This window comes from Megalops cyprinoides, chromosome 2 (genome assembly GCF_013368585.1).
Source record: "Megalops cyprinoides isolate fMegCyp1 chromosome 2, fMegCyp1.pri, whole genome shotgun sequence".
Lineage (NCBI taxonomy): Eukaryota > Metazoa > Chordata > Actinopteri > Elopiformes > Megalopidae > Megalops > Megalops cyprinoides.
In genome coordinates this window covers 66052598-66078594 of record NC_050584.1, presented here as the reverse complement: position 1 = coordinate 66078594, position 25997 = coordinate 66052598, and the positions used below count along the sequence as shown (strand labels likewise).

The 25997-nt window shown below is 41.8% G+C and overlaps 2 protein-coding genes across 2 annotated transcripts in view; both read left to right on the top strand.

The window, feature by feature from the left end:
- The window catches only part of LOC118773252 (NACHT, LRR and PYD domains-containing protein 12-like), a 47281-nt gene extending 33683 nt beyond the window's left edge, over positions 1-13598 (top strand). Inside the window, exons 17-21 of the mRNA XM_036522105.1 lie at positions 10997-11167; positions 11705-11878; positions 12295-12468; positions 12723-12769; positions 13075-13598. Of these exons, the coding sequence (XP_036377998.1) occupies positions 10997-11167; positions 11705-11878; positions 12295-12468; positions 12723-12769; positions 13075-13598 (1090 nt within the window). The remainder of the gene's footprint in view (positions 1-10996; positions 11168-11704; positions 11879-12294; positions 12469-12722; positions 12770-13074) is intronic.
- A 3673-nt stretch (positions 13599-17271) lies between these two features.
- LOC118773253 (NACHT, LRR and PYD domains-containing protein 12-like) overlaps positions 17272-25997 on the top strand; it is a 45397-nt gene continuing 36671 nt past the window's right edge. The window contains exons 1-8 of the mRNA XM_036522106.1: positions 17272-17313; positions 18447-18557; positions 19922-20006; positions 20288-20516; positions 21546-23352; positions 23584-23757; positions 24015-24188; positions 25590-25763. Coding sequence (XP_036377999.1) covers positions 17294-17313; positions 18447-18557; positions 19922-20006; positions 20288-20516; positions 21546-23352; positions 23584-23757; positions 24015-24188; positions 25590-25763 — 2774 coding nt within the window. The 5' untranslated portion in view covers positions 17272-17293. The remainder of the gene's footprint in view (positions 17314-18446; positions 18558-19921; positions 20007-20287; positions 20517-21545; positions 23353-23583; positions 23758-24014; positions 24189-25589; positions 25764-25997) is intronic.

Below are 25997 nucleotides of genomic sequence, written 5' to 3'. Positions count from 1 at the left end.
TCAGCTGAGAGCACATTTCTATTCCACAGTACCAAACTGAAGAGGATAGGGAATGTAAAGGGTTAATACTGAACCAGCTCTAAGGGATTGAGAATTGCCTTGGTTGACCAACCTACAGTTCACATGAAGTGCCATACGATCAATTTACAATTTGGCATTTCGCAGACACTTTTAAACCAAAGCGACTTACAATTAGTGCATCAATCAGGCATAGTAAAAGGCCATAGGCAAAACATCACAGTAGTAATGTGAATTATTTACAGTACAATGCTCCTGTATATCCTGCAACAATCAAACAGAAATCTGCAAACAAAACCTGCAACATAGAGACAGGGTTAGTACAGAAGTTTTTTTTATTTTTTTTTTATTTTTACATTTTATACCGTGACACATAGGTACATAACAGAAAGGGTACACAATAGGGGGCAAGTGGATTCTGAAAAGGTGGGTTTTCAGGTTCCTGCAGAAGATGGTGAGTGATTCCACAGTTCTGATTGGGTGAGGAGGGTCATTCCACCACTGCGGAACGAGAGCAGAAAAAAAGACGTGGCCGAGCGGAACGGCTGCCAGGTTCCCAAAGTGAGGGGACCACCAGCTGCCCAGAGGAGGTTGAGTGGAGAGATCTGGTCAGAATGTATGGCGTGATCAGAGACTGAAGGTAGGACAGGGCAGAGCCTCTTGTGGCCTGGTAAGCCAGCACCAGTGTCTTAAACTGGATGTGGGCTGCTACCAGAAGCCAGTGAAGTGCAGTGAGAAGCGGAGTGACATGAGAGTGTTTTGGGAGGTTGAATACCAGGCGTGCAGCAGAATTCTGAACCAGCTGAAGTGACCTGATAGCGCAGGCCGGTAAGCCAGCCAGTAAGGTGTTGCAGTAGTCAGTATGGAGAAGAGTGAGTCAGGGCCTGGGTTAAATACCTCTGTAAAAAACATCACTTCCTACAGCAATGTCCCCCATCAGTGCCTTTTCTGACCACCTACATTACATTACATTGCTTCCAATGACAACCTGTTGTCCTAGGTTACTCACTACAACAATAAACTACACATTATACACGATCAAATGGAAGAGGAATTCCATGCAAGACCCTAAAGGGACAAACATTTTATAGTAAGCCTGGTGTACACACACATTTCGTTTTATGCCAATATAGGTATTCACAGAATGTGAGTCATTTATGAGCACAGAAAGTCGTGGGGAAGTGTTTACATATTTATACACATTTCAGACCATGAACACAATCACTTCCTTGTAGTTCAGTGCCAGCACTGCCAGACACAAGCACAGACTGGATTCACCCTGAGACACTGTATGCATGACAGGAGTGTGTGTGTGAATTACAACTGAAAAAGAGAGTGTGTGTGTGTGTGCGTGTGTGTGTGTGCACGTGTGTGCTGGGTCCATGTTCCAGGCCCAGATCCACCTTCTGCACATGTGAACACAGCAGGACAATACTGGAGCAGAAACACATGACATGTAACTGGACACAGAGCTACAGTTAAAGTGACACTTTCATAAATCTGTGCATGGGAAATGCTGAACAATTAGGGATTAAAACTGTAGTTATGGAACCTGTCAGATTCACAGGAGAGATGATCAGTAATAACCGGCTAGGTGACATTCTATTCCTCATGGTAGATTTTAAAACTGAAAGTAAAGTATTGCAGTCCCACGATGACACTGACAGAATCACTGTCAACTCCAGAACCAGACACAGAGAAGAGGAATAAAATTTGAGCCATTTAGTACCTGTGTCCAGGTGAGTACAGTCTCTAATATGGAGTAGGACAGGGTAAATGAGGATTGTGATGAGTGCTATCCAGTTACCCAGGTTGCTACTCTGTGAACACATGAGGAAGACAGATCAAGCCACTGCTGAGGAAACTACAATACAGGCAACAGTATCTAATGTAAATCCACTCTAGTTAATATTGAACAAACTGCAAAAAACCAAACACTAAAGCACCACAGGTAAATAAGACTAGTAGTAAAGCTCAGGACAAACAGCAGGTGCGGGGTTATACTTATGAGTCAGGAAACTTATGTCAGTTTTTATTACTGTTGTCTGTGTGATGTGGCTTTTCAAAGCATGGTGATGATGTTTATTATAAACCTCATCTACCTTCGATATATTTCAGTCTTTGGACAGATGCCCGATTTATCATTATTTTTCATTTTTAACTTTGTGTACAGTAATGCTAATTCTGAACCTTAATTTGACCACTATTCATTTTTTAATGATGCTAATGTATTGCAGTTAAACGTTTAATTGCACATAATGTAATGTTTTTTGATTAAACTAACATTTCACTTCTAGACACTTAGGTAAAACATTTTAATACATCAGCTGGCAGATTCACAATAAAGATTCACCTGTGTACTAATAACTGGCTGGAAAGCATTGTGTTCTTCAGGTTTTACATAAACAAAGAGGGTACAGGGAGTGGGGGCAGAGTGTGGGAGGGGGTAAATGTAGAGGGAGTGGGGGCAGAGTGTGGGAGGGGGTAAATGTAGAGGGAGTGGGGGCAGAGTGTGGGAGAGGTAAATGTAGAGGGAGTGGGGGCAGAGTGTTGGAGGATTGTGGTTCACCAGTAAATAGTAGCTGTAATAGCAACATGCATTTACTTAATCCACTGCATTACTTTTGACAGTACATGAAACGTGTGTCTCTGCCACCCTGGAATGAGGAAAGATCAGGTGTCAGTGCAGGTGACTGTCTGGTTTCTATGTCCCTATTACCCTGACTGTACTTCTCACCATTGGTCTATTCTCACATTCAGCCAATATCCATATCTGTTCAGTGTAAGATAAAATTACATTACATTCTTGTCATTTTGCAGACGCTCTTATCCAGAGCGAATTGCACTGGTTATAGTTTTTACATGTTATCCATTTATTGAGCTGGATATGTACCAAGGCAATTCTTTGTACAGCTGTGCCCCTGCAAGGAATCAAACCAGCAACCTTTCAGTTACCAGGCCTGCTACTTACCACTATAGCACACTGTTGGGTGGCAGTGCAGCATAGTGGTTAAGGAGCAGGACTCGTAACCGAAAGGTTGCCGGTTCCGGTTCGATCCCAGCTGGGACACTGCTGCTGTACCCTTGGGCAAGGTACTTAACCCACAACTGCCTCAGTAAATATCCAGCTGTTATAAATGAATAACATTGTAAAGAGCTGTAACCTATGTAAGTCGCTTTGGATAAAAGCGTCTGCCAAATGAATAAATGTAAATGTTGCACAGTAAGAGTTTACTGTATCAAGGTAAACTTGTCTTAGGCACATGATGCTTGCTTTACAGAGATAACAATACATTTAGGTAGCTCACCAGCACAGCATAATGAGTACAGACAGCTATATGAAATATTTGAGAGCACTACGACAACGTTACAGAGGCAGATTGCTAACCAGCTCAATGTTCTCGTGCTCATTAATGCCTTGTAGTTTTACTCTGCTGTGTTTCCCCTGCCCTGTGTCTAGTCACGGAAACTGTGTGGAGCTTTGTGGCCGTTTTGCGTTAACGCGTTCTAACGTCCGTTGCTTGGCAACACCCTCCAGCAGTACGAGGAGCGGCAGTTCCCCCTCTTAACCTTCAGCGGGCGTGGAAAGATCGTGAAGGTTTGACCAGGTGTGTGTCAGTGTGCGAGTCTACTTCACGGTCCCTGCTGCTGGCAGGAGGGTGACTCGGATAAGCAAAACTGCATAAAATAACATAACAATAATGGCAGTGCTTGAAAATCTAGCAGCTGTACACAATATACCTGCCGTTGATTTGGCTAATTTATTGCGTCATTTAAGAGGGCACTCCTTCTAAAAGATGCTAAAGTCCAAAAGCAATATCCTGACTAGACTTTGATCCTGTGGAAACTCTGGAATATTTAGTTATGCATGATGATAGCATGGAAGAATATGGCACGCAAACCTGTTCTCACATAAAATGGAAGATTCACAGGGAAGAAATTGGAAAACTGCTACAGATTAACACATGACATAGGGAGGAAACTTAATATTGGTCTTTGCTATGCTACTGATGGAGGAGTAGGAAGAACAGGCAAGATTCAGCCCGTAGAACTGTACAGGTGAGTATAGATAGTACGATAATTCAGACCATTACTTGTGTACATGTAAGTGCAGTTAATATGATAATTTTGCCCAGTAAGTACCTCTGCACAGGTGATCACAGTCAATATGATAATTCAGACCACTAAGTACCTGTGTACAGGTGAGTACATCTCGTCTGAAGTTGAGTCAGATTAATAAGTACCTGTGTATAGGTGAGTGCAGTCTATATAACATGAATGTATATAGTAAATTTAGATGAAGCACCTGTGTACAGATGAGTAAAGTCTAAAAATATGAAGTAGGAGATTTTTGGGTTTGTGCTGCTCATTTACCTGTGTTACTACTCACCTGTGAAGAAATGACAGAGTCTGATCAAACTGCTGCTGGGTCCTATAAGACCAGGCAATAGTAGCAATAGTAGATGCTGTAAATTTACTGCAGTAAATGTTGAAGCTTCATAGAAGGATGATCTGAGAGGAAAAAGAGTAAGGAGTGAAAGAGAAATGGCAGTTAAGGGTTTAACAGTCAGGACTGTTATGTACTGTTATTTTAGATTTTTTGTTTTTTTTAATACTGATTTAATCTGTTTGACATGAGTTTTGAAAGCATCATGATTTTTATAATAAATCCTGCCCGTCTATGACATACAGTATTTAACTTTTAGTCAAATTAATTTTATTTTAATACACAGAACAGCTATTTAAGTATTTCTTTCAGACACAACTTATAGGTTACCATCTCTTAGTTGTTTATCACCATCACGCTTTTTAGCAGAGATGAAGAATGTGTAACTGAACATTATGTAATAAACTTTACAATGAATTTTTGACAAAGAAAGATTTAAACCTTTGTCGTTGTAAATAAAGCTGTACTTGAGATAGCTGTCAGAAAAAAATAAATATATGCAAGATGGCTGGATAGAATTCTGTCCTTAAAGTTTTGGATAAACTGTCAGGGGGAAAAGCAGGGTCTAAAAGCAGATTCACATTAATAATGTTTATGCATTTTTATTGTTCATTGTCACCATCAGATAATTACAATCCTTAATTTTTTTGGGTCTACTGTAGCTCACTCAGACGATCTGTGATCCATCGGTTCACTGTATGTTTATCTTTTTAGACATGTTATGTTGACCGTTGAAACTTACTTACGCTATCAGAGCAGGGGTGTCCCTCTCTATCTTCAAGAACCTCTTGAAGACCCAGCTCTTCCGAGAGCACCTCCTCTCCTAACAACTTCTAACAATTCTAACACAATTCCATCTCCGCGCACTTTCTGCCTCGCAATTCTTTCTCCTGTCACTACTTGTTTGTCTCCTCTGCCTGTCTATCCATGTGTTTTCACCTCGCTTACCTCTGTTTTCTACTTTTCTTGACTTAGCTGAGTTTAGTTGTTTAGGTTGCACTTAAAGCTTACTCCAAGGTCTCCTACACTACCGTAGCTTGCTTGCTGTTCCTCACTTGTAAGTCGCTTTGGATAAAAGTATCTGCCAAATGACCTAAATGTAAATATAAATGTAAATGAAACTGAATATAATGACATTCAGGATTTTATTATGGGTGGTATATGCTGTAAATCCTAGGTAAAACATGTTTTGCATGTAAAGATCCTCACTCTGCAGTTTCTGTACATTTCACACCACATATAACCACATTTCCTCTTGCTTCCTGGCAGAAGTGCAGGAAGATCATGCATTTCTGATCAGAGCGTACCATGGAGCTATCGGGAAGATCCTTTTTATTGAACCTTTACTGCTCATTACACACACACACACACACACACACACACACACACACACACACTCTCCCTCCCTCCCTCCCTCCATGTGTGTGACCCTTACTGTAGAACTATCTCCTACTCCTGACACACTGACTCTTGGGTTGTGCCCACTGCCCCACCCTCTGCCTCCCTCTTTCCACCCTCCACATCCACAAGGAAGCGATTTGAAACAAGGGGATTTCCAGAAGGTCAGGGCTGTTTCCCCACACTTAACCCTTAATGCACTGGAAACCAGTGTAGTAGTAGTAATAATTTATTTCGGTCCTTATTATCAATTTTACAAAACCAATGCACATAGAAATAACAATAAGGCATTAAATTAAAAGGAAAATGAAGAATACTGACCGAAAAGGTGTAGGCTGAAGCTTTAGCTTATTATACCTACCCTTTTTACGTAACATATTCTAATAGGCAACCCTTTCTCTACTAGGTTTAGGCTGTACAAAGACACAGAGTTTTTAATGTTTAGATGGGGGGAGGGTATCCTTTTCGGGTTAGAGCTACAATAGCTCAATTTTTGTGTCCAAGGGTTCATGAACTCTTGCTTGACTTACCTCCCTAAACTTTGCAACAGCCTTGAATGTTGCATGCTTTCATGCACATGTTTGATAAAGGATGGCACCACACCACAGGGAGAGTTCTACATTATTGTCAGTTAGTAGATGCTCTTGTCCAGAGCCACTTACACATGTTACAGTTTCCATTTATACAGCTATAGGATATTTACTGAGGTAACTGGCCAATGGTACAATAACAGTGTCCCAGTGGGGATTCAAACCAGCAACCTTTTGGTTAGAAGTGCTGCTTTTTACCACTATGCCACAGTACTGCCCGAACCCTACAGCGATTAGAGATCACCGTGATCAGTGACGTACCTAGACTGAAATCTACAGCACTTACTGACTCCCTTCTTTCCTGCTTTTACAGGTAGCCTTCTGAGATGGCTCACCTGATCTTGGAGACCCTGGAGAATTTGGAACCCAAACACTTTAAAAAGTTTAAATTCTACCTGCGGCAGAATGAGCTGGAAGGATTGAAACCAATTTCCTGGGATCAGCTGGAGGGAAAAGATGAAATTGACGTCGTTACGTTGATGGAGCAGCTCTACGGTGAAGAGCTGGCCCTGCAGGTGACAGTAAGGATCCTGAGGAAAATTCCACGCTATGATCTTGTGCAGAAACTGGAGGAGGAACAAGAAAAAAGTAAGATAAGCAGAAAGGCTGTGAAACTCTAAAGAGCAATATCATTTTCCCCCTCAGAACCACATATAGAAAAAAGTTTTTAGTGTTACTCAACCTCTTCAGATAAACAAAAATATTTATTACACAAAATAGAATAGACCAGTGGTTCTGAAGTTACGGCCTTTAGAAAGGGCAGATATGGAAGTGATTAATTGATTGATTAATGATGGTAATTAACACACTGCATACTGTCTAAATGCTGACAGTAACCGTTAAGGACAGCCAGAAATGAGAGCAGAAAGTCTGCCAGGAGCAGAGAGTGCAACTTTACAACAAGAGTGAGTCACTCAGACAGCAGTGTAACAAGGGCTATGGAGTCAAGCGCAAGGAAAGACGGACATCTTGGAGAACAAACAGGGGCTTCACTTGGGAATGTCCAGCCTCATAGTCAAAAGCAGGCAGGAGATCCTATACACAGAACCAGTAAAACCAAACACAAAAAGAATGCAAGGCAAGAAAGGTCCAACACTCAGTGATTAGGGAAAGAACAGACATGGTATATATAGACAGGCAAAGGGGCAATCAATAAACTGGTTACAGGTGTGCGCAGCCAACATGGAACGCGACAGATCGTGCACACCTGATTCCAATCAACATGGAATGGGTCTATGTCGCCCTCTGGCAGGGATGGGCTGAGTCAGCAGTCCTTATTCACCAGAGTCTAAAGCCCCTTTCCCACACAAATCCCATTAAGATGCGGGATAAAGTTTACCAGGATTGCTTGTTCCCACAGCCAGAGTTGTTCTGTTTCAACTAACTCAGATGTCATTTAAATCATATTCAGTCTCCAGAATCTAAATCACCAGAATGAGTCAGTCAAACAGCATAATTTAAATCACAACAGTGAGTCACACACACACCAGAACTGAAATCACTACAATGAATCTTTCATGCAGAATTCCCTGGAAAGGACCATTTTGAGCTGCCACCCGCTGATCGGAGATCAGTTTCTCTACACCCCTCCATCACAGCTCAGTCTGGAGGCAATGCCGTGGTGCCTCAGATTGATGGATGCAGTGTTGCAGGTGATCTAAATGTCACTATAAACCTCAGCCCAGATAAAACAGGTAAGAAAGGATTTATCATTCCATGAACATGTCATGTTCAGCCTCAATCACCCACTAACACGTTCAACTGATTACTGGCTATCAGGATAGAAAAATGGTCTAAATTGACAGATTTTAATATCCTCCTGAATTGTTAAATGTTCCTCCATTTTCATACACTAGGTAGCCAAAATGACCCAGAGAGATCTCCTTTCAACTCCCCCTCACCCACAGCATGCTGTAAGTTGAAGTGACATTTTTAAATCTGGCTAAGTTCTTTAGCTGTGGCACCTGCCTATATGTGAATATTAACAAGTTATTAAATTGCTCTGCGTTGCTCAATATTATTTCTTCCTCTCCAGGAAGCAGAGAGAGTTGAGGTATATTTCACTGGCGCTTATCTCATGAATTTCCCTGTAGACAGAATACATAGGCAAACAAGCGTGATGCAGCGGTATTTCAAATTCTAAATATTAAAAAAAAAAATGTTTTGCAACTACTCATAGGAGAGTTACACTGTTACTTGAACGTAGATCAATTTTGTTTGCCTGGTGGGGGCTTTACACTAAGTAAAAGGATGGCAAAGAACAAGTTTTAGCTGAGATTACGTTTAAGTTTAGGGAGACACACACAAGTACAGATATTTAAGTCACAAGAAGTAATTCTTAAAATGCAAACAAATAAATCATTCTGGAAAATGTCCCTCATTTTTTTCTGCAGATAATGTTCCCGCCAAAGTGAAATCCATTCTTGAGAAGAAATATGCATGCATATTTGAGGGTTTGGCTGAGCAAGGAAACCAGATTTTTTTGAATAAGATCTTCACAGAGCTCTACATCACAGAGGGTGGGCGAGGGTGGATCAATGATGAACATGAAGTGAGACAGATTGAGATGGCATCCATGAAACCAGCCACACAAGAGACTCCAATCAAATGCAATGACATCTTTAAACCCTTACCTGGACAAGAGAAACACATCAGAGCTGTGCTGACAAAGGGGATTGCTGGCATTGGAAAAACAGTTTCTGTGCAGAAGTTCATTCTTGACTGGGCAGAAGGAAAAGCCAATCAGGATGTTGATTTCATATTTCCTCTACCTTTCCGAGAGCTGAACATGATCAAGATTAAAGAATGCAGCCTAATGCAATTGATTCACCACTTTTTCCCAGACATCAAGGACTTTGGATCCATTAAGATTGATCATTACAAAGTTGTGTTCATATGTGATGGTCTAGATGAGTGCCGACTTCCTTTAGATTTCCAGAACAATGAGAGCTGGTATGATGTAACAGAGCCAACATCAGTGGACGTGCTGCTGACAAACCTCATTAAGGGGAATCTGCTTCCCTCTGCTCTCCTCTGGATCACCACCCGGCCAGCAGCAGCCAATCAGATCCCTCCTGACTGTGTCCACCAGGTGACAGAGGTACGAGGGTTTAATAATCCACAGAAGGAGGAGTACTTCAGCAAGAGATTCAGTGATCAGAACCTGGCCAACAGAATTATCACACACATAAAGTCATCAAGGAGCCTCTACATCATGTGTCACATACCAGTCTTCTGTTGGCTTGCAGTCACTGTTCTGGAGCAGATGATGGGTGAGTCAGGCAGTGGAGAAATCCCTAAGACTCTGACTCAAATGTACACAAACTTCCTGCTCATTCAGGTGAATATTATGAATCAGAAGTATACTGGAACAAGTGAGACAGATTCTGCGCTGAACAACAAAATCATTCTGAAACTGGGAAAGCTGGCTTTTCAACAGCTCAAAAGGGGAAATCCCATTTTCTATGAAGAAGACTTGAAAGAGTGTGACATCGATGTCAGTGAAGCATCGCTTCACTCTGGGGTGTGCACTGAACTCATTAAAAAAGAGTCTGTGATACTGAAAACGAAAGTGTACTCCTTTGTGCATCTGAGTATTCAGGAGTATCTCGCTGCCTTGTACGTGTTTATCTCATACAGAAACAGCAACAGAAATCTCTTGGACCAAAACCCCCTAGGTGAAAGTAGATTCACTCCCTACCTGGACTTAACTGATCTACACAAGAGTGCAGTGGATTTGGCCATAAAGAGTGAGGATGGACACTATGACCTTTTCCTCCGCTTCCTTCTTGGACTCTCACTGGACTGCAATCAGACTCTCTTACGAGGCCTACTGACACAGACAGGAAGCAGCTCGCAGAGCATCAAGAAGACAGTTCAGTACATTGTAAAGAGGATGAGGGAGAATCTCTCTCATACAAGGGCCATCAATCTCTTCCAATGCTTGAAGGAACTGAATCAACATTCTCTGGTGGAGGAAATGGAAACACACCTGAGCTCAGGGAGTATTTCAAGAAAATACATGTCCCCTGCACACTGGTCAGCTCTGGTCTTTGTGTTGCTGACATCAGAAGACACGTTGGATGTGTTTGACTTGAAGAAATACATCAGATCAGAAGAAGGGCTTCTGAGGCTGCTGCCAGTGGTCAAGGCCACCAGAACAGCTCTGTAAGTTCTGGTATAATCATAATAATGATATATATAATATATAATCTGGTCTAATGTTTTAAACTTCTGAACACTACAGCAGCAACATGAAACAAGTAACACACCTAAAGTATTCTACAACATTTGTGCAAGTAACATCACCAATTCAAGAAAATTAGCTGATCGCTGTCAAATTTATGAATCAACTCATTCTCAGATCCAGCCATCTGCCTATGCAGTTGATCTGAAGATCAGTAGTTTGATTTGTGGATGCTCACATTACATGATTGGCTCACAAACTGAGGTGTTGGCTGAGGAGTCAGCTGTAATTCTGACAGGAGAGCCACGCCAAGCTCCTGTAGGTTGTGTGGCTGATATCCCATGATTTCCTTTCCAGGCTGAACAGCTGTATCCTCAGTAAGAAATGCTGTGAAGCCCTGGGCTCGGCTGTCAGCTCAAGCTCCAGTTTGAGAGAGCTGGACCTGAGAGACAATTATCTGCAGGATTCAGGAGTGGAGCTGCTCTCTGCTGGACTGGGGAATCCACACTGTAAACTGGAGATACTGAGGTCAGTTTCTGAAGGGCTTGATATGGTATCAAAACAGTGCTAGAAGTATTTATATTTGTAAATCAGAATGCATACTCCAGAAAACAAAATTTTGTACTTGTACAGAACAGTTTGTGCTTGTAATATCCTTTCCACATGTAAAATAAAATGTAAAACTTAAAAGCAAAATAAAAAGTAAATCCATGTGACTCAGGGTGAGCTAAACGATTGGCTACATGATCAATGTTACATCTAACACATCTATCACAGAGCAGAGAGTTCTTGGGCGCTAGGTCAATTTTTATACAATTTAAACAAATTCCACTTAGAAACAAATTGATGAATTCCAAACTGATCATCATATTGATTGTATGAACATATTACACATAAAATAATGGATCTGTGTAGCTCCTGTGTAATACTGACGCTCATGAGCACACCCAGTCATCCAGGAGTCGGTTGTAATTTTGACAGGACAGCCACGACCAGCTCCTGTAGGTTGTGTGGGGATAGGGGGGTTGTGTGGAATTATCTGATATGACATGATTTCCTTTCCAGGCTGAACAGCTGTAACCTCAGTAAGGAATGCTGTGAAGCGTTGGCCTCAGCTATCAGCTCAAACTCCTCCAGTCTGAGAGAGCTGGACCTGAGTGACAATGACCTGCAGGATTCAGGAGTGGAGCTGCTCTCTGCTGGACTGGGGAATCCACACTGTAAACTGGAGACACTGAGGTCAGTTATTGATGGATTTAAAATAGTGGATTGATTGACAAAGTTATAGGAATCACATCTGTGTAGTATATGCAGTTGACTCTTAAGTGTGCCATAATTAAGATATGACTGCAGGTCATTATTTCTGAGCGTCTCCCTGATATTTGATGCTACATATGCTGCAGCACAGTATTGCAGTTGTTGTTTGATGGTAAGAGTGTGCTATTTCACAATGCAACAACTTAAAATAATAGAATTTGCAGGTGTGTTCAAATTTACTGAAGAGTTGATTAGGTCACTGGGACCACTTATTTCTTACTTCTTTTAATTTGTAGTGCAATTATTATACAGGGGCAAAAAAAAGAACCAGTTCCCACTGAAGTGAGTTGTGTTTTCAGAGGTGGAAGAGTAAAGAGCTTTCCTCTTTCTCTCTGCAGGCTGTTAGGCTGTCAGATCACAGAGAGAGGCTGTGTTTTTCTGGCCTCAGCTCTGCATTCAAACCCCCAACACCTGAGAGAGCTGGATCTGAGCTACAATCACCCAGGAGAGTCAGGAGTCAGAGTGCTCTCTGATGGACTGAAGGATCCCAACTGTAAATTGGAGAAACTGAGGTGAGTTAATGAATTTATCAAACTATACAGTATAGTGGATGGATGTTCTTCAGTTTATTACATAATCAACCCAAGCTTGCAATCTGTGATTTTACTGAATATTCTGACACTGAAATAAAAAACTGTGTGATCACAAAAGTCCTGACAGTGTGTGGAGCTCTCCCATTGTCACAGGGCTCTGAGTTTCCACACTGCACTTCATAGACAGGCTGTGTGTCACTCAATCACTGTCTGTTCTTCTGGTTTTCCCGCAGCGTGGACCATGGTGGCGAGTGCAGGATAAAAACATGGCCATGGAAATGTAAGTCTGTGTGGATTACGTTTTAACAGAACTCAAGCAGAGCTCAGACTGTATCCAGTGAAGCTGTAGATTTCCAGTTATTTCCTTTTATTCTTAAAAAGATTCAGTCCTACAGTAAACATGATTAAAAAGGTGATTTATAGATGAGACCATGCTCACTTTGTATGCCTCTCACATTTTGAATTGCTTCTAACATTTGAATAAGGAACATGGATTTTATTTAACAATTTATTTCCGATGGGATTATTCAAAACATGGTTCAGCAAAATGTAATATATTGATTTTGAACCTCTCTTTGCCTGTAGACGCCTGTCAGCTCACACTGGATCCCAACACAGCACACAGAAACCTGTCTCTGTCTGAGGGGGACAGGAAGGTGACGTGGGGAATCAAGGAACAGCCATATCCTGATCATCCAGAGAGATTTGACTGTCGTTCCCAAGTTTTGTGTAGAGAGGGTCTGACTGGACGCTGCTACTGGGAGGCTGAGTGGAGCGGAATTTGGGCTCGTATAGGAGTGGCACGTAAAGGAATCAGCAGGAAAGGAGCGCGTGACGACAGTTTCCTTGGGTATAACGACGAGTCCTGGTGTTGGTGCTGCAGCACTTACACTGCCTGGCACAGTAAAGAGGAAACTCCAACACAAATCCCTGCGTCCCACTCAAACAGAGTGGGAATGTATCTGGACTGGCCGGCCGGCATTCTGTCCTTCTACAGCGTCTCCTCTGACACACTGACCCTCCTGCACACATTCCACACAAAATTCACTGAGCCCCTCTATCCTGGGTTTTGGGTTAACTCCTCACTGAGCCTGTGCCAGCTGGAATAGACTCCTGTGTCCTGGAGGAACACCTGTCTCCTCAGAGTCGCTGTGCCAGCTGGAATAGACATTGTTCAAGATCGTTTTGTGATATATGTTCATATGGGATATTTTAGGGAATATATTTTCATCTTAATCAACATACTGAACATATGGAAAATGATTGCCATTTTGGTATATTGCAATATTATCTTCTTTGCATTAATGTATTTTAAATGTATTTGCACTATATTATTGGATAAAGAACATACCTAAAGAACATACCTCTAAAGAACATACCTCTCAGAATATTACAATATATTTAAATTCCATATGGGATGCTCTATTCACACTCCCTGTGACTTCTGCCCCCTTGTGACAGGATCAGTGTCCCTACACAGTCATTATAGTGGAGTTGCTAGCCACCTTCAGCTGCAGGTTGAGGACCACCTTTTCAGACTGCATCTTTACCCTACTCAGGCCCTGTGCTACAGGGTAGCTAAGGGGTGCAAAGGTCAAACATGTGCAGTGTAGACAAGGGCTCAACTGTAAAGAAAGGGTAATTATTAAGCACAATTATTACACAGGATATATGATAAATGAGGCGCATCACAAGAGACCCCACCTTGAATATGGATGACAAATTCATCTGGTGTCTCTGGCCAGACTGACCGCTGGGCATCACTGTCTCTGATATCTCCAGCTGAACTCTGTGAGTAAAACAGAAAACATTAGTGTTCAACCCTGTGCATGACTAAAAAGTGAAGGAAGACATGTGTAAGGTGACTGATAAAGGAAAACGTGTAAGGAAACATGACAGCGGGGAGGCAGCGCTCGCTAGTGACTGTTCAGTACAGTCAGCATTTGCACATCTCCTGCACTTTGGGTGAACAGACTCCCTGGCTGTACTGCATGACAGGGCTGAATGGTGGTACTAGGAACTGCACATGGGCAGGCCCAGTGCTATGGGGGTGCTTAGGGGTGCATGGCACCCCCAGACGGACCTCAGTGGACCCCCAGTTGTCTCCTTATATCCTGATGTCTACATAGTATTTATGACATTTTGTGCACCCCCGTGGATTGAAATTGCACCCCTGTATTTTCTACTGCCGTTGAGCCTGACCCTACACAATCAGGACTGAAATCTTTCCCTTTCTTACTGTAGGGCATTACTGCACTTTTATGAAGTTTATTTGCAGTGGCACTAGTTATTACAGCATTGTGTGATGCATTGACACACGTTCAGAATGTGTTCTGCCTTGTCAGTATGCATTTTTTCTTTTAACTTTTTAAAATGCACTCTACCCTGATTTTTGAACTTGTTGTTGATAAGAGTGTGCGCAAACTGATAAAACTGTAATACCCTCAGGCTTTTATAATACCCATTAAAACTGTAATCAAACTTGACAGATATTATTAAAGTCTGATGAAGTGGGAAATTATTTACCATTTAAGTAAATTGCATAGCATAGTGTAGTTCTTTTTTTTAACTTCATTGTTTATATGTTTCATTTTAATAATAGCAAAGATAAGTAAAAAAAAAAAAAAAAAAAAAAAAGACCCATTCCGGTGTTACTAACAGCATGAAACAAACGTGCGAGACTTTCATATGAATGTGCGGGACTTTCTCATGTGCGTGTCCGAGCTTTTAGAGGTGGATGTGCTTGGTTTTCAAAAGCGTGTGTATAAGAGCTTTATATGTGCGTATTTGAGCTATTCAGGTGGATATGCTTACTTCTCGGAAATGTGTGTGAGTGTGTGTGTGTGTGTGTGTTTCATACAGTAGGCCTATGTGCGCAGCGTTTCAGATGCTTGGCATGCGTTCGTGTAGGCCTAAGCGTTTCATGAATGTGTGCGAGACAAAGCTTTAATTCTGCACCCGGCTGCGCCTCGTAACGAGAAGACAATTTTTCGCAATATGGTTTGCAAAAGTGCTTAGGAAATAACACAAGTTAATCCACAAGCAAGCATATTCTAAGACGTTTTCAGTGTTAGAAATCAAAGCTGTTTTATGAAGGCTAATTCGCGACATTATGAGGAGTATGTACACAGGCATGTTAGTGGTGGTCGTACTGCATGGTGCATGTTCAGTTTATTCGGAATAAGACCGTAGTCGTAGTTTAATGCATCACACTTGCACCTCTTATATATTGTCGTGTTGACAACAGCGCTTCAGCCAACTGCTCGGAACAGGGCTCGTTTCCCGTAAATTACGCGACGCTGTAAAGAGAAAGCGAAAGCATGGGCTAAGCGCGCTTGTAGAGATGTGGAGGGACCCTGAGGAGAAAGAGAAACTCATTTTCATTTAACAAAGAACTGAATACAGCGATCCTGGAGGAAGAGGCAACTGAGTGAGTACTGCACTTACTTGGGGGAGGGTAATATTAATACAGATTAATACTTCATTGCTACTTAATAACTCTCGACTCTAAACACTAATTATAGGTAAACGCTACTGTTTTAAAGACATCTGTTACACGACATTTTTTGCCTTTATAATTTCTCTTTATCTCAGTAGCACACATTTTATTTTTTACTTTCATTCATTCGTCCGCATCCTCTTGCTAATCGATCTGTTTCAGACATCTGAATTTCCCGTAACTAACATATACATTAACAGAAGAAACGTTTTAGTGGTTACTAATGACTCACAGAAAGTAAGCACTTGCCATCAGTGGCGGATTCAGGTATGGGCGACATGGGCAGCATCTTGCCGGGGGCGGCACGGGGCGCCCGCACAAAGAAATCGGAATGGTGGCATTTGCGCGATCGGTTTTCTAGCGCTCATTTGCACGTCACGTCAATGATATCATGTCACCGTGTGGGTCACCGTGGGCGCCCTGATTCTAGTTTGTGAGCTAGGCAGGCTACTGCCTGGCAAGGTCTCCCACTCAGAAGTACGAGATGGGGAGGGGAGCGGGGATAGATTGACCTCAGGTCTCCCTACTTGAGTCTTTTGGGGTGTCTTATGCCTAGAATTAGCCAAGGAGGTTGTATTGTTCATTTGGTTCCTATTCTGAAAGTTTGATGAATTGTGCATAATGACATGTAGGCCTATATTTAGCAATAGGGTAATAGTGTAATAATTCAATTCTCTTTGTTATTTGTATTTATATACGTGGCAGAGCTGAAGTGATTAGCTCGTGTGAGCCCTGTGTGAATGTGTTGATGTCTTTGTAAATGGTAAAAAAGGTAGATGGCTACCTGCCAAATACTAAATCATGGACCACTCAGCTTTGAGACTAACCACTGTAGCTAACTAGTTTTCTCACCCCTCACCAAAGGAAATAATCACGAGGTAACTGAATAAAAAGGTTTCCATACCTCCTTCAGTTTCACGTTCATTCATTTGCGGCTCATTCTCTGATGGTTGGCCAGCTATGCACCTTGATAAACACATCAAAGCTTTTATCAGTAATGGGGAAGATACTGTATAACCTGCAAGAGGTCAGGTGACCCACCAATTTATGGACCCAGCCAGTAATCAGCCTACAGCTTGAGATAAGATCTAAAAGATAAAGGTAAGAATAGCATGTAGTGTGAATACTGAGTGTGTGTGTGTCTGTCTGTGATGTGTGTATACAGGTCAGTTGGCATCCCTCATCCACGCCGGTCCAGAAGAAAGAGGCGTGGCATCTGAAATGAGTCCCTCTGGGGAGTGTAAGGAGGGGGGTGTGGCCTCTGAAATGAGTCTCTCTGGGGAGTGTGAGACCTATGACAGAGCCATGAACTCTGCCAGTAAGAGGTGAGAAGAGCTGTGTGTGTGTGTGTAAGTGTAAATGGCATTGTGTATAACACAGGATATTGGTCATTCAGCCCATTGAGGACTGCCCTTTTTTGCCTGTCGTCTTGTGTATACTAGAGCTTGACCGATATAGGATTTTTAAGACCGATACCGATTTTGATATTTGAGGATTTAAAAATCCGATAATGATATATCAGCCGATATTCTTTTTTTTTTCCCAAAAACACTTTTTACATAACATTTGTTATGTGTAGTTATTTAAGAGTCCTCACCAAGGTAACATGACATAATGCAGTTTAAAAATAAACTTGTTTTCTTGTCATAAATAGTACTTTGAACAAAAGTACAACAAAATATATTAAAATTTGGATAAATAAGAGTCAAATGTATAGAAATACATAAAAGTTAAAAAAAAATCAGATCCATCATAAACTATAGAGTACTATTATTAATTAGCATTAAAGGAAATACTGTGTTGTGTGGGCCTGCCATACGAACATCAAAGAGAAACTATAAATAAAAAAATCAAGCACATATTATTTGTTTAATAGTTATTACCTTACACCTAATCTGTCACAATAACTACTTTCAATGTAGCATATTCTAGTTTATCCCTTTACCAGGGCTCTTTTAACTCTATCCAGTGCAAGCTACAAAAAAACATTTTTCAACCACCATTTGGCACCATCTAAAACATGCAATCTTAAACTAATACAGTGATCTAGCTGCTGTTGAATGCATCTAATACTCCATGACTGTCTGCAGCGAGGACTTGCAACATTGGGATTTCACACTGCACGTTTGAAAGAGAAGCTAGATAACTTTGTTTGGCTACCAAGTCATGTTAGAGACTTGTTCAGCTCATGTTTACTTACATGTCCCCTCTGGTTTAATAATTTCCAAATGAATCAAGATGAATGCAGATGAATCAGATGTAGTTGGTAACTAACAAAAATAAAAGTGCCACACAAACATAGCTAGTAGCAAACTGTTGAGAAAGTGTAGGCTTGCATGTGTGTGCATTTGTGTGTATGGTCAACACATATCTCAAACTCTCAACCCTATACTTTCCCCTTGTTTGTCTAATTTTCTCAGTTTTAAAGTGAGATTAAAGGTGTATCTGCTTTTCACAGGATTGAGATGGAGAGAGCAGACTCACCTGTACCCAGCTGTGTGTCTATGAACAGTGACAGGTCAATGGATCCTCCACTCAAATTTGGGGGAGGCTCACCTACTGATCAAAGGTGAGGTCATCTTAAGATGACTTTATGGCTTCCTCTTCAGTGTTTCCCACAGATCTGAAATATACCTGCGGTGGTAGCCGGCAGCTGGTAGCCATTCAATCATTCAATCAATCAATCAATGTATAATAATTCATTGGTGTTTATTTTGAATATTAAAAAGGTGAAAATAATTTTTGCAGTCCAAACAAAATCCAGTCGATTATGAGTTTATTTTTGACTTCATATCACATATTGTTAAAAGCACCACAGTCTGACAGATTCATGCAGTGTCAGAATGTCCTGTTGTTTACTTGAAGGTAATTAACCTTCCAAGTAATATAACTTGTATTTCACTACAGCAAGACTATGTAACTGCCATTATCTGTTTTAAAGGTATAGTATAGGAATTTCATGTAGTTGGGAGAAAACAGAAGCTATATGCAATCTTCGGTAGCAGCTGTTTCTCTATGACAAATGACTGATAAGCTCAATACTCAATACTTTGGTCGTCTATTTTATAAAATTTAAAATTTATGAAAGAAAAGTATGATTACGGGTATTCATGCTCTTTAGAGGATCATTATATTTTTTCCATAATAATCATCATAATAATAATCGTATACTTTATTGACCCCTCATGGGGAAATTCGTCGTCTGCATTTGACCCATCCTACACACACAGTGAGCAGTGAGCACACACACACACCCCCAGGAGCCCACCAGGGGCGCACACACACACACCAGCAGTGGGCACACACACCCCCAGGAGCTAGGAGCAGTGGACAGCCGCTGTGCAGCGCCCGGGGACCAACTCCACTTCTGTTGCCAGTGCCTTGTTCAAAGGCACTGACAGGATTATTAACCCTAAACATGCATGTTGACTTTTCTACTGATGAAAACACAGAGAGAGAACCAACTAAAACCACCCTTTACTGATCTCTTTACTGATCTCCATGAGTTTGCTTGGAGTGCACCCATGTGCTGGCCCAGGAGAAAATACAGGGGTGCAATTGCAGTCCATGGGGGAGGGCACAAAAGGTTATAAGTACTGTGTAGACATAGGGATATAAGGAGACAACTAGGGGTGCAGTGAGGTCCGTCTGGGGGTGCAATGCGCCCCTAAGCACCCCCATAGCACTGGGTCTGCCCATGTGCAGTTCCTAGTACCACCATTCAGCCCTGTCATGCAGTACAGCCAGGGAGTCTGTTCACCCAAAGTGCAGATGTGCAAATGCTGACTGTACTGAACAGTCACTAGCGAGCGCTGCCTCCCCGCTGTCATGTTTCCTTACACGTTTTCCTTTATCAGTCACCTTACACACGTCTTCCTTCACTGTTTAGTCATGCACAGGGTTGAACACTAATGTTTTCTGTTTTACTCACAGAGTTCAGCTGGAGATATCAGAGACAGTGATGCCCAGCGGTCAGTCTGGCCAGAGTCACCAGATGAATTTATCATCCATATTCAAGGTGGGGTCTCTTGTGATTCGCCTCATTTATCATATATACTGTGTAATAATTGTGCTTAATAATTACCATTTCTTTACAGTTGAGCCCATGTCTACACTGCACATGTTTGACCTTTCACAGTTGACCCCTCACCCTGGCTACATTTCATATCAGGCTTTTAACATAAATAGAGGCAAGTGGTCTTATCTGGTGGTCTGATTTCCCTGGTGTGACTCCCTTCATCTGAATAAGCTTTAACCCCTCAAATAATGTCAACTTACCCTTTTCACTTTTATTTTCAGCTGCTTGAAGACATGCTTATCCAGCTGGTACAGAACAAGCTGAAAAAGCTCCAGGGTGATCTGAGTCAGGATTACCCAGAATGCTTTGAGAGTCAGCTGGAGGATCCTGATGTCCTGGATGAAGTCTACAGGATGCTGGAGAGCTGTGTCAGAGAGGGGGCTGTGAAGGTCACAGTGCACATCCTGAGGAACATGAACCACAAGGAGGCTGCTGACACACTGGAGAAAAGTAAGAGCTTCTGTCATTGTGTGCCTTTTGATCTTGCAATGAAAACTACTTAAATATTGTTGAATGAATTATTTTTGAATTATGAATGAATTGTTATTAAATTAATGGTATTTGGACCCGTATAAATGTATCATGTGAGAGACTGAGTCCAGAATAGATACAGTAAGTTACTCTATAGAAAGGAAATGAGTCTACCTACAAATATGTGTTAAAGGTTGTTCTCTTAAAGATTTTGAAACTGTTAGAAACAGTAAAAATCCAAGAAAAAAAAATCTTTGCTGATGAATCATTTATTTTTTTAATTAATAGTTTGATTGTGTGGTTGATTGGTTGATCTAATAGCATAATACAAATTTTAAAAGAAGGCAGTGGCATCTTTTGAGTATAATTTTAGTTTTTCCCTTCATGGAAGCCTGTGGAATCGGCAGTTATGTATTGAAGTGGGCTTGTCTCACTGCACCAACCTTTGCCCTCACACAAGAGTGCAGGAGCAACACCAATGCAGTCCTTCACTACACGCACATAGCCAACAGCTATTTTCTGCACTTCAAACCACAGACCACGCTAATGCAGAGTGGGTGCCCATTGGAGGATAGGTGCTATTCTTCCTATCCTCAGATGCCATCTGAGCAACTGGCAGATGCCTGATTAATCACAAGGTGCCTCAGAGTGGTGAGATGAGTAACCCCTGCAACCATACCCACCGCCTTCTCCAGCGGTATTTCTGCTTCCAGTCATTGCTGGCTTATTATACAGCTGGGATTGAACTGGGGACATTCAGCTTGGTGGGTTAATCACTCAGGGAGAGCAGCTGAATCACTGTGCTACTCGAGAGCCTGTACATTTTTACACAGAACATGATGCTTTGAATAGGAGAAATGTATGTCTGAGATGTTAACTGGGAAACATGCTTTTTTATGCTTCTATTTCTTTTCATTTCTGTTATTTTCAGGTCAAATATTGAACACGTATATTCAGGTCAAATATTGACATATATTCTGTGTTTTTTCTCATTCATTTTTTCATCAGATGAACTCCAGAGGAAATGCCAAAATCAACTCAAAGGTAGCCTGAGGAAGAAGTATGAATGTGTATTTGAAGGGATCGCCAAGCAAGGAAGTCCTGCAGATCTCAATAAAATCTACACAGAACTCGACATAACAGAGGGTGAAAGTGAATGGGTCAGTAATAACCATGAGGTGAGACCAATTAAGATGACATTCAAGAAACCAGCCTCACCAGGGATGACAGTCAAATGCAATGACATCTTGAAACCCTTACCCGGACAAGAGAAACACATCAGAACTGTGCTGACAAAGGGGATTTCTGGCATTGGAAAAACAGTCTCTGTTCAGAAGTTCATTCTGGACTGGGCAGAAGGAAAAGCAAACCAGGATGTTGATTTCATATTTCCTCTACCTTTCCGTGAGCTGAATTTGATCAAGACTGAACAGTACAGTCTAACACAACTGCTTCACCATTTTTTCCCAGACATCAAAGAGCTTGGATCCATTAAGAGAGATGGTAGCAGAGTTGTATTCATCTTTGATGGTCTGGATGAGTGTCGCCTTCCCTTAGATTTCCAGATCAATGAGGGCTGGTATGATGTCACAGAGCCAACATCAGTGGACGTGCTGCTTACAAACCTCATTAAGGGGAATCTGCTTCCCTCTGCTCTCCTCTGGATCACCACCCGGCCAGCAGCAGCCAATCGGATCCCACCTGACTGTGTCCACCAGGTGACAGAGGTACGAGGATTCAACAACCAACAAAGGGAGAAGTACTTCAGGAAGAGAATCAGTGATAAAAACCTGGCCGACAGAACTATCTCACACATAAAGTCATTAAGGACCTTCTCCTTTATGTGTGACATACCAGTATTTTCTTGGACTGTAGCCACGGTTCTGGAGCAAATGATGGGTGAGGCAGACAGAGGAGAAATCCCTAAGACTGTGACTCAAATGTACACACACTTCCTTGTCCTTCAGATGAATACAATGAATCAGAAGTATCCCAGAGCACAAGACGCAGAACAAAAGTTGTTGGAATCAGACCAGGAGTTCCTTCGGAAACTGGGCAAGCTGGCTTTCCACAAGCTAGAGAAGGGCAAAGATATGTTCACTGAAGAAGACCTGAGAGAGTTTGACATTGATGTCAGTGAAGCTTCACTGTACTCTGGAGTGTGCACCAGAATCTTTAAAGAGGAGTTTGGGCCGTATCAGGAGAAAACATACTGCTTTGTGTATCTGATCATTCAAGAATACCTTGCTGCATTGTACGTGTTTCTCTCCTACCGAAACAAGAACAGAAATGTACTTGACAAAAGTGAACTTCACTCCTTAAAAGATGTGAGGACATTTTTCAGAGAAATATCTATAACTAAGCTGCACAAGACCGCAGTGGATCGGGCATTGCAGAGTGAGAATGGACACCTGGACGTTTTCCTCCGCTTCCTTCTTGGCCTCTCACTGGACTCCAATCAGCCTCTCTTACAAGGCCTGCTGACACAGAGAGGAAGCAGCTCACAGAGAATTAAGAAAACAGTCCAGTATGTTAAAGAAAAGATCAGGGAGAATCTCTCTCCAGAGAGGACCATCAATCTGTTCCACTGTTTGAATGAACTGAATGACCATTCTCTGGTGGAGGAAATCCAGGGTTACCTGAGCTCAGGAAGTCTTTCAAAAGAAAACCTCTCACCTGCACAGTGGTCAGCTCTGGCCTTTGTGCTGCTGACATCAAAAGAGGAGCTGGATGTGTTTGACTTGAAGAAATACATCAGATCAGATGAAGGTCTTCTGAGGCTGCTGCCAGTGGTGAAGGCCTCCAGAACAGCTCTGTAAGAAGTGCTACATATTTGATCCAATGTTGCAAAGCCCTGAACACTATAACAGTAGCTTGACAGTCTGTTGTGTTTTGTCCCATTGTGAATGTGCAGATATCTTGCTTATTTACAGAGATCAGGTGGCTTGCCAAAACAATTTGAAAGTGATGACCCTTCCCCTTATGTATTGTGAGGGGTCAGGACAGATGTTTGGAATTGCCTGATATGACATGATTTCCTTTCCAGGCTGGACAGCTGTAACCTCAGCAAGGAATGCTGTGAAGCCTTGGCCTCAGCTATCAGCTCAAACTCCTCCAGTCTGAGAGAGCTGGACCTGAGTGACAATGACCTGCAGGATTCAGGAGTGGAGCTGCTCTCTGCTGGACTGGGGAATCCACACTGTAAACTGGAGAAACTGAGGTCAGTTCTTGAAGAGCTTGAGTTAGTGGCTAAATGATATATAGTATTTAGTGAAATGTACCTAATAGTATGCAAGTTTGTTCAACTGTGTTGCTGGAGTATTGATTCATCAGTGGGAGCCCCTCCAACATTTAATTAGAAACATAAATATTATAAAATATTGTAATATTTATATTGTAAGATTAGTCACTTCTCACTTATCTCAGCTGTCTGTCCAGAGTTGGGAGAGTGAAGAGCTTTTCTCTTTTTCCCTACAGACTGTCACTGTGTGGAGTCACAGAGAGAGGCTGTGTTTCTCTGGCTGCAACTCTGCATTCAAACCCCTCACACCTGAGAGAGCTGGATCTGAGCTACAATCACCCAGGGTATGTAGGAGTGAGAGCGCTCTCTGCTGGACTGGAGGATCGTAACTGCCAGCTGGAGACACTGAGGTGGGTTTTCAGGGTTTTCGGCCATTCTTAAAAATTATAATGAGGAGCAGCGTGAATCTAAATGCAGAGATCACTCAGTGACAAAGGCGAGTTTCAAGAAAAAAAAGTTTTCTTCACGGAAAGCTTGAGAAGCAAAAGACAGGCTTAGTACGCAAGTGCATACACAAAGTATGGCAACTCAAAACTTAGCAACAAGCAAGAGAAAAGGCAGGGATTAAATAAAAATAAAAATAGAAAAAAAGGAATGAAACAATAACTAAACACATAACAGAAGACATGACTATAATGACTCATCAGCACAGGTGTAACACGTTAACTAAATGACCGTGAACAAACAGGAAGTGAGGTCGGAGTCCTGGGATCCAGCAGCCAGAAATCTAGACAGGATGTTCCAAGGACACCTGCTGGTCATTGTGGGAAGCAGCTGCCAAAACCCTGACAAAAAGGAAATTGAGCTGGCAGGTCATGCCTTTTCATTTCCTGTCAATGAAAAATGTATGAATATGAAGCAGGTGTTTATATGTATATGAAAAAGCAGATGTTCTTAATATGCACAGGTTCAAAAGGATTAAGTTCAACATAAGCTCAATCATTACTGTCTATGTTCCTCATTTGTGATCAGTGTAGGAAACCCCTCATTAAACAAATGAAACCATACAGAAACAATTTTTATTCCACGGCCTGTAACAATCCAGAAACCTAACTGACACTGTGCTACAAAATGCGCGCCAACAATAACAATACAAGATAAAAGTGATGATGTTTACTCCCCTCGCCATTGTCCCGAACAACCAGGAAGAATGGTGTTATATTGCAGGCATAATTATACATTTTGTTTGATGATTTCTCAATGGTCAAAGGGCCAACAGGAAGTCCACAAATAGCTCTGTGATAGAGTTTCGGTTGTTGAAAGCATTGGTTAAAAAGGCAAAAAGAACAGCTCTGTTAGAAGGGGTATACTTTTGGTCTACAATGACTTCCGTATGCATGTAAGAATTTTGGTTACTGTGATCATTGCACCATCACTGAATCTGCCCTTAAGCCTACTGATTACCTCTTCCCTACCCTCAATGCTCACAGTCCTGCTCTGTGGAATACATTAATGTTATCATTTGTTAAAAAAAAAAAAATCTTTCTCGATCTGCAAACCCAGCCATATCAGTTATGGTATGGTGGAAACAATACACCTTCATCATATGGATGGAGTCTACTATCGGACTCTTTACATAATTACATGATAAGAAAGATAAGTAGATTGCAGTAATTACTGTGCAGTTCAGAGGTTCAGACACACAAGAACACACCCAGTCACAACCTGACAGGAAAGCCATGCCGACCCCTTGGAGATTGTGTGGGGGCAAGAATGTGGAATTATCTGATATGACATGATTTCCTTTCCAGGCTGAATTGTTGTAACCTCAATGAGAAATGCTGTGAAGTGCTGGCCTCAGCTATCAGCTCAAACTCCTCCAGTCTGAGAGAGCTGGACCTGAGTGACAATGACCTGCAGGATTCAGGAGTAGAGCTGCTCTCTGCTGGACTGGGGAATCCACACTGTAAACTGGAGACACTGAGGTCAGTTCTTTTAGGCCTTGAGGAAAGGGGTAGATTGATATGAAATTGTCAGTGACACATACCTTACAGGATTTAAATTTGTTGCTGTGTTGAGTGCCGATTTCAGTTTTTCTTAATTTACTCTCTTCTTGATACAGTATTTATCACAAAACTGTTCACACACAATTCATAATCTTTTGCCTTCAAGAAAAGCTGTTTTCAGAACTGGGAGGGTAAAGACCTTTCCTCTTTCTC